The sequence below is a fragment of the Pelophylax lessonae genome (genome assembly GCF_965119305.1).
Source record: "Pelophylax lessonae genome assembly, chromosome: 1".
In the NCBI taxonomy this organism is placed as follows: Eukaryota; Metazoa; Chordata; class Amphibia; order Anura; family Ranidae; genus Pelophylax; species Pelophylax lessonae.
The window spans coordinates 884364514-884378062 of record NC_138768.1 but is presented as its reverse complement, the minus strand read 5'-3'; the positions used below and the strand labels follow the sequence as shown (position 1 = coordinate 884378062).

General features: G+C 42.7%; 1 protein-coding gene across 1 annotated transcript in view; it reads right to left on the bottom strand.

Moving 5' to 3' along the window:
• The window catches only part of LOC309550682 (cytosolic phospholipase A2 gamma-like), a gene marked incomplete at its 3' end in the record, with an annotated part of 223268 nt that overhangs the window by 33494 nt on the left and 176225 nt on the right, over positions 1-13549 (bottom strand). The window contains exons 10-11 of the mRNA XM_082251017.1: positions 8114-8149; positions 3484-3516 (exon numbers count right to left, since the gene is read on the bottom strand). Coding sequence (XP_082107143.1) covers positions 3484-3516; positions 8114-8149 — 69 coding nt within the window. The remainder of the gene's footprint in view (positions 1-3483; positions 3517-8113; positions 8150-13549) is intronic.

Sequence of the window (13549 nt, the reverse complement as noted above, 5' to 3'; positions counted from 1 at the left end):
GGACTCTAGGACCCAGCATCTGTCAGGACACCAATGGCAGGAGAAGGACTCTAGGACCCAGCATTTGTCAGGGCACCAATGGCAGGAGAAGGATTCTAAGACCCAGCATCTGTCAGGACACCAGCGGCAGGAGAAGGACTCTAGGACCCAGCATCTGTCAGGGCACCAATGGCAGGAGAAGGACTCTAGGACCCAGCATTTCTCAGGACATCAACAGCAGGAAAAGGGCTCTAGGACCCAGAATCTCTACCAGCACTTCACATGGGGCTTTATAAGGAGGTCTGTCAGTGGTTGAAGTTGATGATTGATCTTCAGCTTGTACCGTGTTCCTGTGATCTTTGTTCCTGAAAGTTCTCTGCTACTGACCCGGCTTGTCCTTGACTATTCTCCTACCTGTCTCCTGACCTGACCTCGGCTTGTCCACTAATATTCTCTTCTGTTCTCCTATATCTGACCTTGGCTTCTCCTCTGACCTTGCCTGCTCGGTTATCCTCCTGGCTCTGAACTCTGGCTTGAACTGACTCCCCATTGTCTCAGTGCTACTACAGACCTGCCACATCTCACAAGCGCCACCTGTCTACAGCCACTACTTAGCACATCAGAAACCCTTCTGAGTTCCTCCTGCAAACAATATCACAGGTGACCTGTGAGACGTGGCAGGTCTGTAGTAGCACTGAGACAATGGGAAGTCAGTTCAAGCCAGAGTTCAGAGCCAGAAGGATAACCGAACAGGCAAGGTCAGATATAGGAGAACAGAAGAGAATATTAGTGGACAAGCCAAGGTCAGGTCAGGAGACAGGCAGGAGAATAGTCAAGGACAAGCTGGGTCAGTAGCAGAGAACTTTTTAGGAACAAGGATCACAGGAACACGGTACAAGCTGAAGATCAATCAGCAACTTCAACCACTGACAGACTTCCTTATAAAGGCCCATGTGAAGTTTTGGTGGAGATGCTGGGTCCTAGAGCCCTTCTCCTGCCATTGGTGTCCTGACAGATGCTGGGTCCTAGACCCCTTCTCCTGCCATTGGTGTCCTGACAGACGCTGGGTCCTAGAGTCCTTCTCCTGATATTGGTGTCCTGACAAAATCACAGATCGTTTGTATTCTAATTCCTGGTGAAGGGCGGTACAACCCCTGAAATGCATTGATTTCTTCTTCTATGATCCAATTTTATTAATACAATTTTGGACTCTTGGCCATTTGCTTGGTTCTCTCATTGGAATGCATGAATGTCCATTCTGACACATGACGTTTTTAAGCTTGGCTTTTGTAATTGGTGATTAGATTGTATTTATTGATCCATCAGCAAAAAACTAAAGTAATCACAAACCATTGGACATCTGCGGTAGGAGTACCTGGGTACATTATATGAGGTATAACTTGTATATGATTAAACCAGTTACATTACAAATGTGTGTTATTCCTACATCAGGGGTCTCCAAACTATGTCCCATGGGTCATATCTGGCCCGCTAAAAGATTTTATCTGGCCCACAGCTAGGGTCAGTTACGTATCCTTAATGGGCATTGACTGAGGATTAGGGTCAGCGGAGGCTTGTTTCAACACTTCCCCATGTAATGGGGAAACTGATGGGGAAACTGATGTAGGGGAACTTTGATGGGGACCCTGATGTAAGGGGGCTCTAATGGGTACCCTGGTATAAGGGGGCTATGATGGGGACTCCAATGTAAGGGAGACTTTTATGGGAACCCTGATGTATGGGGGCTCTGATGGGGACTCTGATATAAGGGGGCTATGAAAGGGACTCCAATGTAAGGGTGACTTTTTTTGGGACCCTGATGTAAGGGGGGGGGGGCACTGATGCGTACTCTGATGGGGACCCTAATTTAAAAGGGACTCTGAAAGGAAACATATTGTAAGGCTGTATTGTACGGAGGGTTCTGATAGAAGCCCTGATAGAAGGAGAACTCTGATGTAAGGAAAACTCTGATGAGGACCCTTATGTAATGGGGGACTCTGATGGGGAATCTGATGTAATGGGGGACTCTGATGGGGAATCTGATGTAAGGGTACTCTGATGGGCACTCTAATTTAAGGGGGACTTTTATGGGGATCCTAATGTAAGGAGAACTCTGATTGGGACCCTGATGTAAGGAAGCTCTCTTAGGGACCATGGTGTAAGGGGGGCTCTAATGTAAGAAGGATTCTGATAGGGACCCTGGTTTAAGGGGGACTCTGATGTTGGGGGGACTCTGATAGGAACTCCAATGTAAGGATGACTTTGATAGGACCATTATGAAAGGGGGCCCCTGATGGGGACACTGAAGTAAGGGTGGCTCTGATGGGGACACTAAGGTAAGGGGGGCCCTGAGAGGGACACTGAAGTAAGAGGGGCCCTGATAGGGACACTGAAGTAAGGGGGGCTCTGATAGAGGCACTGAGGTAAGGGGGGCCCTGATAGGGACACTAAAGTAAGAGGGTCCCTGATAGGGACACTAAAGTAAGAGGGGCCCTGATAGGGACACTGAAGTAAGAGGGGCCCTGATAGGGACACTGAAGTAAGGGGGGCTCTCATAGGGACCATTATGTAAGGGGGGCCCTGATGGGACACTGAAGTAAGGGTGGCTATGATGGGGACACTGAGGTAAGGGGGCCCTGATAAGGACACTGAAGTAAGAGGGGCCCTGATAAGGACACTGAGGTAAGAGGGGCCCTGATAGAGACACTGAAGTAAGGGGGGCCTGATTGATGGGGACACTGAAGTAAGGGTGGCTCTGATGGGGACACTGAGGTAAGGGGGCCCTGATAGGGACACTGAAGTAAGAGGGGCCCTGATAGAGACACTGAAGTAAGGAGGGGGCCTGATTTATGGGGACACTGAAGTAAGGGGGCCCTGATAGGGACACTGAAGTATGAGGGGCCCTGATAGAGACACTGAAGTAAGGAGGGGGCCTGATTGATGGGGACACTGAAGTAAGGGCGGCTCTGATGGGGACACTGAAGTAAGAGGGGCCCTGATAGAGACACTGAAGTAAGGAGGGGGCCTGATTGATGGGGACACTGAAGTAAGGGGGCCCTGATAGGGACACTGAAGTACGAGGGGCCCTGATAGAGACACTGAAGTAAGGGGGGGCCTGATTGATGGGGACACTGAAGTAAGGGCGGCTCTGATGGGGAAACTGAAGTAAGAGGGGCCCTGATAGAGACACGGAAGTAAGGGGGGGGGGCTGATTGATGGGGACACTGAAGTAAAAGGTGCCCTGACAGGGACACTGAAGTAAGGGCGACTCTGATAGGGAACCTAATTTATGAAGCACTCTAAAGTAAAGACCATTCTAAAGTATGGGGGACTCTAAGGAAGACTCTCGTATAAGGGGGACTCTGAGGGGATTTTTTTTAGCCCCTAAATATTTATAAAAATAAGATGTGGCCCTCGTACAGAAATGTTTGGAGACCTCCATTCTAGACATTAGTATCACCTCATCTCATCAGTTGTACCCCCCCCCCCCCCCGCATTACATACCTCGGAAATATTCAGACCAGGATTTAGGAATTTCTAGATAAAGGAAAACAAGATATCATCAGAGTCACCCCAAATGTCACATATATAGAAGAATAGAAGACAGATTTCTGTATTTCTGAATGGATGGAAGATTTATGAAATGTCATATGAAGAATGATGGAATGTTCTATACTGTTACATTGTAACCTGTCACCTTAGACAATGTCCCCAATGTTTAGTAAATGGGGTGCCTGACATCATGATTACTAAACCCTTCATAAAATATGGGGGAAGTTCAGGGTTTTGTTGCCCATCGGAAGGTTTACCCAACATGATGGAAGAAATGTCACATGATATAATAATGATCTGGAAGCTGTATATGGAATGGAGCTGTGATGAGAATAATACGTTACAGATCATCTCTCCATACATAATGGTCAGTATCCGACACATGTCTTTCTGGAGTCAGATATTAATGATCACTCCACCTGTGATTGTACAAATCTCTGTCACCATATCTGTCTGTCACCATATCTCTGTCACCATATCTCTGTCACCATATCTGTCTGTCACCATATCTGTCTGTCAGCCTCCTATAATTACTGAGTTTTATCTGAAGGGGGCCTCTGCCTTGGTTTTTTACATGTAATGGTCACCAGCATTGACACTGATAATGAGAACTCTTGTACTTCCTGATTAATGTTTATAAACAATGTTACGTTGTATCTCTCTATCTCTTGTCTAACCTACATTTATAAACATTGTTACTTTGTATCTCTCTATCTCCTGTCTGATTAATGTTTATAAACAATGTTATTTTGTATCTCTCTATCCCCTGTCTGATCAATGTTTATAAACAATGTTACTTTGTACCTCTCTATCCCCTGTCTGATCAATGTTTATAAACATTGTTACTTTGTATCTCTTTATCTCCTGTCTGATTGATGTTTATACACAATGCTAATTTGTAACTCTCTATCTCCTGTCTGATCAATGTTTATAAACAATGTTACTTTGTATCTCTCTATCCCCTGTCTGATTAATGTTTATAAACATTGTTACTTTGTATCTCTCTATCTCCTGTCTGATCAATGTTTATAAACAATGTTACTTTGTATCTCTCTATCTCCTGTCTGATCAATGTTTATAAACAATGTTACTTTGTATCTCTCTATCTCCTGTCTGATCAATGTTTATAAACAATGTTACTTTGTATCTCTCTATCTCCTGTCTGATCAATGTTTATAAACAATGTTACTTTGTATCTCTATCTCCTGTCTGATCAATGTTTATAAACATTGTTACTTTGTATCTCTCTATCTCTTGTCTGATCAATGTTTACAAACATTGTTACTTTGTATCTCTCTATCTCCTGTCTGATCAATGTTTATAAACAATGTTGCTTTGTATCTCTCTATCTCCTGTCTGATCAATGTTTATAAACAATGTTACTTTGTATCTCTCTATCTCCTGTCTGATCAATGTTTATAAACACTTGCTGTGAAGTGGGAGGGGGGGGGGTGAAGCAGAGGGGGAGAAGGACTGGATGTGTTACACACGTTGTGCACTAGGATGAAATGGTTTGGATGTATGTAGCGTGTCCCGTGTGCTCAATTGTTCTACAAGCTGTACACTCACTACTTTACATTGTAGCAAAGTGTCATTTTTTCAGTGTTGTCACATGAAAAGGTAGAAAAAAATATTTACAAAAAATTGAGGGGTGTACTTTCTTTTGTGATGTACTGTATATATAACTGGCCCTGGTTAGCGCCGTGTTGAGATCTCTGTGATACGTCTCTACATTGATAAGCCGTTATAGATCTACACACCTCCATTCACACAAATGGTCAAACTATTTTATTTCCATTCACTGAGTCACCCCCCAGCATCAGATAGCTGGTACCTGTATACTGTACATCACACACCTGGTACCTGTATACTGTACATCACATACCTGATACCTGTATACTGTACATCACATACCTGATACCTGTATACTGTACATTACACACCTGGTACCTGTATACCGTACATCACACACCTGGTACCTGTATACTGTACATCACATACCTGGTACCTGTATACTGTACATCACACACCTGGTACCTGTATACCGTACATCACACACCTGGTACCTGTATACTGTACATCACATACCTGATACCTGTATACTGTACATCACATACCTGATACCTGTATACTGTACATCACACACCTGATACCTGTATACTGTACATTACACACCTAGTACCTGTATACTGTACATTACATGTCTGATACCTGTATACTGTACATCACACACCTGATACCTGTATACTGTACATTACACACCTGATACCTGCATACTGTACATCACACGCCTGGTACCTGTATACTGTACATCACACACCTGATACCTGTATAGTGTACATTACATACCTGATACCTGTATACTGTACATCACACACCTGGTACCTGTATACTGTACATCACACACCTGGTACCTGTATACTGTACATTACATGTCTGATACCTGCATACTGTACATCACACACCTGGTACCTGTATACTGTACATCACACACCTGGTACCTGTATACTGTACATTACATACCTGATACCTGTATACTATACATCACACACCTGGTACCTGTATACTGTACATTACATACCTGGTACCTGTATACTGTACATCACATACCTGATACCTGTATACTGTACATCACACACCTGAATCCTGTATACTGTACATCACACACCTGAATCCTGTATACTGTACATCACATACCTAGTACCTGTATACTGTACATCACATACCTGATACCTGTATACTGTACATCACACACCTGGTACCTGTATACTGTACATCACATACCTGATACCTGTATACTGTACATCACACACCTGAATCCTGTATACTGTACATCACATACCTAGTACCTGTATACTGTACATCACATACCTGATACCTGTATACTGTACATCACACACCTGGTACCTGTATACTGTACATCACATACCTAGTACCTGTATACTGTACATCACATACCTGATACCTGTATACTGTACATCACATACCTGGTACCTGTATACTGTACATCACATACCTAGTACCTGTATACCGTACATCACACACCTGATACCTGTATACCGTACATCACATACCTGGTACCTGTATACTGTACATCACACACCTGATACTTGTATACCGTACATCACACACCTGGTACCTGTATACTGTACATCACACACCTGATACCTGTATACTGTACATCACATACCTGATACCTGTATACTGTACATCACACACCTGGTACCTGTATACTGTACATCACATACCTGATACCTGTATACTGTACATCACATACCTGATACCTGTATACTGTACATTACACACCTGGTACCTGTATACCGTACATTACATGTCTGATACCTGTATACTGTACATCACATACCTGATACCTGTATACTGTACATCACATACCTGATACCTGTATACTGTACATTACACACCTGGTACCTGTATACCGTACATCACACACCTGGTACCTGTATACTGTACATCACACACCTGGTACCTGTATACCGTACATCACACACCTGGTACCTGTATACTGTACATCACATACCTGATACCTGTATACTGTACATCACATACCTGATACCTGTATACTGTACATCACACACCTGATACCTGTATACTGTACATTACACACCTGGTACCTGTATACTGTACATTACATGTCTGATACCTGTATACTGTACATCACACACCTGGTACCTGTATACTGTACATCACATACCTGATACCTGTATACTGTACATCACACACCTGATACCTGTTTACTGTACATCACACACCTGATACCTGTATACTGTACATCACATACCTGGTACCTGTATACTGTACATCACACACCTGGTATCTGTATACTGTACATCACACACCTGATACCTGTATATTGTACATCACACACCTGATACCTGTATACTGTACATCACACACCTGGTACCTGTATACTGTACATCACACACCTGGTACCTGTATACTGTACATCACACATCTGGTACCTGTATACTGTACATCACACACCTGATACCTGTATACTGTACATCACACATCTGGTACCTGTATACTGTACATCACACACCTGGTATCTGTATACTCTACATCACACACCTGGTACCTGTATACTGTACATCACACATCTGGTACCTGTATACTGTACATCACACACCTGGTACCTGTATACTGTACATCACACACCTGGTATCTGTATACCGTACATCACACATCTGGTACCTGTATACTGTACATCACACACCTGATACCTGTATACTCTACATCACACATCTGGTACCTGTATACTGTACATCACACATCTGGTACCTGTATACTCTACATAACATACCTGATACCTGTATACTGTACATCACATACCTGGTACCTGTATACTGTACATCACACACCTGATACCTGTATACTCTACATCACACATCTGGTACCTGTATACTGTACATCACACACCTGGTACCTGTATACTGTACATCACACACCTGGTATCTGTATACCGTACATCACACATCTGGTACCTGTATACTGTACATCACACACCTGATACCTGTATACTGTACATCACACACCTGATACCTGTATACTGTACATCACATACCTGGTACCTGCGCACTGTTTGCAACCCTTTTCTCATCTGCATGAAGTGAAACAGACAGAGAACATGTAGAGAATGAGTGAATCGGCCTCCATTGAAGTGTATTTCACAGTACGGGTATAAATATCATACATTCTAATACAAGTATTACCATAATATCCATGTGTATAGTGTGTGTGATACACACCGTTTCCCAGAGGGGGGCACTGTTCCCTGTCACACTCTGCCCACATTGATCTATCTATCTATAATCTGTCTGTCTGTCTATAATTTGTCTTTCTGTCTGTTTATAATCTGTCTGTCTATTCTCCGTTTGTCTGAATGTCTATAATCTGTCTGTCTGTCTATAATCTGTCTGTCTATAATCTGTCTGTCTATCTATAATCTGTCTATCTATAATCTGTCTGTCTGTCTATAATCTGTCTGTCTATAATCTGTCTGTCTGTCTATAATCTGTCTGTCTATAATCTGTCTGTCTGTCTATAATCTGTCTGTCTATAATCTGTCTGTCTATGATCTGTCTATAATCTGCCTGTCTGTCTATAATCTGTCTGTCTGTCTGACTGTCCATAATCTGTCTGTCTGTCTGACTGTCCATAATCTGTCTGTCTATAATCTGTCTGTCTGTCGGTCAAAAGGCCCGTACACACGTGCAGATTGTCGGCCGAAAAGATTCGGCCGACGACCGATCGGACGATTTTCGGCTTGTTAGTATGATGCTTCCGACAGCCAACAGTGCACTTTCGGCCGAACAGAATCTGTCGTGCAGGCATTAAAATTTTTGTATGCCGACACCAGAACGGCCGATTGCTCGCCAGTCAGTACAGAATTCGGCCGACAGACAGCAGATTTGCAAGACTGGGCATGCTCAGAAAAGAAAAAACACACGGAAAGTTAACCATCACATGACATCACTTCTGCAGTCGGCAGACAAAATTCGTGTGCAGTTTTTTGCACTTTTCAGCGGACAGGACAGCCCGGGGACAAAAGACGGCCGATCGTTTGGCCGACGATCGGTACGTGTGTACGGGGCTTAAGTCTATGATCTGTCTGTTTGTCTATAATATGAATGTCTGACTGTCTATAATATGTCTGTCTATAATCTGACTGTCTGTCTATAATCTGTCTGTCTGTCTATAATCTGTCTGTCTGCCTGTCTATAATCTGTCTGTCTATAATCTGTCTGTCTGACTGTCTATAATCTGTCTGTCTGTCTGTCTGTCTGTCTATAATCTATCTATAATCCGACTGTCTGTCTATAATCTGTCTTTCTGTCTGTCTGTCTGACTGTCAATAATCTCTCTGTCTATAATCTGTCTGTCTATAATCTGTCTGTCTTTCTGTCTGTCTGACTGTCCATAATCTGTTGTCTGTCTGTCTATAATATGTCTGTCTGACTGTCTATAATCTGTTTGACTGTCAATAATATGTCTGTCTGTCTGTCTGTCAATAATCTGTCTGTCTGTCTGACTGTCCATAATGTGTCTGTCTATAATCTGTATGTCTGTCTATAATATGTCTGTCTGACTGTCTATAATATGTCTGACTGTCAATAATATGTCTGTCTGTCTATAATCTGTCTGTCTGTCTGACTGTCTATAATCTGTCTGTCTATAATATGTCTGTCTGACTGTCTATAATCTGTTTGACTGTCAATAATATGTCTGTCTGTCTGTCTGTCAATAATCTGTCTGTCTGTCTGACTGTCCATAATGTGTCTGTCTATAATCTGTATGTCTGTCTATAATATGTCTGTCTGACTGTCTATAATATGTCTGACTGTCAATAATATGTCTGTCTGTCTATAATCTGTCTGTCTGTCTGACTGTCTATAATCTGACTGTCTATAATCTGTCTGTCTAAAGGCCCGTACACACGTACCGATTGTCGGCCGTAAAGATTCGGCCGCCGACCGATCGGCCGATTGTAGGCTTGTTAGTATGATGCTTCCGACAGCCGACAGCGCACTTTCGGCCGAACAGAATCTGTCGTGCAGGCATTAAAATTTTTGTTGGCCAACAACAGAACGGCCGATTGTTCCTCAGTCAGTACAGATTTCGGCAGACAAAAATCAGATGAGCAAGACTGGGCATGCTCAGAGAAGAAAAAACACAGGGAAAGTTAACATCACATGACATCACTTCTGCAGTCGGCAGACAAAATTCGTGTGCAGTTCTTTGCACTTTTCAGCGGACAGGACAGCCCTGGACAAAAGACGGCCGATCGTTCGCCCGACGTTCAGTACGTGTGTATGGGGCTTTAAGCCTCGTACAAACGCACCGATAGTTGGCCGAACGATCGGCCGTCTTTTGTCCAGTGTTGTTTTGTTGGTTGGAATGTGCCTAGACTGCACACAAATTTTTTCGGCCAACAACAACCAACTTCAGAAGTGATGTCATGTGATGGTTTACTTTCCGTGTGTTTTTTCTTCTCTGAGCATGCCCAGTCTTGCTCATCTGATTTTTGTCTGCCGAATTCTGTACTGACTGACGAACAATCGGCCGTTCTGGTGACGGCCAACAAAAATTTTATAGCATGCACACCAGATTTTGTTCGGCCGAAAAGTCACAGTCGGTTGTCGGAAGCATCATACTAACAAGCCGACAATCGGCCGATCGGACGTTGGCCGAGAATTCACGGCCAACAATCGGTGCGTGTGTACGAGGCTTTACTGTCTATAATCTGACAGTCTATAATCTGTCTGCCTGACTATCTAAAATCTGTCTGTCTACAACCTGTCTGTCTGACTGTCTATAATCTGACTGTCGGTCTGTTTAAAATCTGTCTGTCTGACTGTCCATAATCTGTCTGTCTATAATCTGTCTGTCTGTCTGACTGTCTAAAATCTGTCTGTCTATATTCTGTCTGTCTGTCTGTCTATAATCTGTCTGTCTTTCTGTCTATCTGACTGTCCATAATCTGTCTGTCTATAATCTGTCTGTCTGTTTATAATCTGTCTGTCTGTCAATGATCTGTCTGTCTGTCAATGATCTGTCTGTCTGACTGTCTATAATCTGTCTATAATCTGACTGTCTGTCTGTTTAAAATCTGTCTTTCTGACTGTCTATAATCTGTGAGTCTGTCAATAATCTGTCTGTCTATAATCCGTCTGTCTGTCTTTAATATGTCTGTCTGACTGTCTATAATCTGTGAGTCTGTCAATAATCTGTCTGTCTGACTGTCTATATTCTGGCTGTCTATAATCTGTCTGTCTGTCTATAATATATCTGTCTGTCTGTCTATAATCTGTCTGTCTGTCTGACTGTCTATAATCTGTCTCTCTAGGCCCATACACACGTAGCGATTGTCGGCCGTAAATATTCGGCCACCGTCCGATCGACCGATTGTCGGCTTGTTAGTATGATGCTTCTGACAACCGACTCCGACTTTTCGGCCGAACAGAATCTGGTGTGCATGCTATAAAATTTGTGTTGGCCAACACCAGAACGGCCGATTGTTCACCAGTCAGTACAGATTTCGGCCGACAGACAGCAGATGAGCAAGACTGGGCATGCTCAGAGAAGAAAAAACACACGGAAAGTCAACCATCACATGACATCACTTCTGCAGTCGGCTGTTGTTGGCCGACAAAATTTGTGTGCAGTCTAGAGCACTTTTCAGCCTACAGGACAGCACCGGACAAAAGACGGCCGATCGTTCGGCCGACAATCGGTACGTGTGTACGGGGCTTTTGTCTATAATCTGTCTGTCTATAATCTGTCCGTCTGTCAATAATCTGTCTGTCAAACTGTCTATGATCTGTCTGTCTATAATCTGACTGTCTAAAATCTGTCTGTTTATAATCTGTCTGTCTGACTGTCTATAATCTGACTGTCTATAATATGTCTGTCTAACTATCCATAATCTGTCTGTCTATAATATGTCTGTCTGTCTGTCTATGATATGTCTGTCTGACTGTCTAAAATATGTCTATAATCTGTCTATAATCTGCCTTTCAATAATCTGTCTGTCTGTCTAAAATATGTCTGTCTATAATCTGTCTGACTTTCTATAATCTGTCTGTCTGTCTGACTGTCTATAATCTGTATGTCTGTCTGTCTAAAATCTGTCTGTTTATAATCTGTCTGTCTGACTATCTATATTCTGACTGTCTATAATCTGTCTGTCTGACTGTCTATAATCTGACTGTCTATAATCTGTCTGTCTAACTATCCATAATCTGTCTGTCTATAGTATGTCTGTCTGTCTATGATATGTCTGTCTGTCTGTCTAAAATATGTCTGTCTATAATCTGTCTGACTGTCTATAATCTGTCTGTCTGTCTGACTGTCCGTCTGACTGTCCATAATCTATCTGTCTATAATCTGTCTGTCTGTCTGACTGTCTATAATCTGTGTGTCTGTCAATAATCTGTCTGTCTGACTGTCTATAATCTGTCTGGCTATAATCTGTCTGTCTGTCCATAATCTGTCTGTCTATAATCTGTCCGTCTGTCTGACTGTCTATAATCTGTATGTTTGTCAATAATCTGTATGTCTGTCTGTCTATAATCTGTCTGTCTGTCTTTCTGTCCGTCTGACTGTCCATAATCTATCTGTCTATAATCTGTCTGTCTGTCTGACTGTCTATAATCTGTGTGTCTGTCAATAATCTGTCTGTCTGACTGTCTATAATCTGTCTGGCTATAATCTGTCTGTCTGTCCATAATCTGTCTGTCTATAATCTGTCCGTCTGTCTGACTGTCTATAATCTGTATGTTTGTCAATAATCTGTCTATCTGACTGTCTATAATCTGTCTGTCTAAAATCTGATTGTCTGTCTGTCTATAATCTGCCTGTCTGTCTATAATACCTGATACCTGTATACTGTACATCACACACCTGATACCTGTATACTGTACATCACATACCTGATACCTGTATACTGTACATCACACACCTGATACCTGTATACTGTACATCACACACCTGGTACCTGTATACTGTACATCACACACCTGATACCTGTATACTGTGCATCACACACCTGGTACCTGTATACTGTACATCACACACCTGATACCTGTATACTGTACATCACACACCTGATACCTGTATACTGTACATCACACACCTGATACCTGTATACTGTGCATCACACACCTGATACCTGTATACTATACATCACACACCTGATACCTGTATACTGTACATCACATACCTGATACCTGTATACTGTGCATCACACACCTGGTATCTGTATACTGTACATAACACACATGATATCTGTATACTGTACATCACACACCTGATACCTGTATACTGCACATCACACAGACCTGATACCTGTATACTGCACATCACATACCTGATACCTGTATACTGTACATCACACACCTGATACCTGTATACTGTACATCACACACCTGGTACCTGTATACTGTACATCACACACCTGATACCTGTATACTGTGCATCACACACCTGGTACCTGTATACT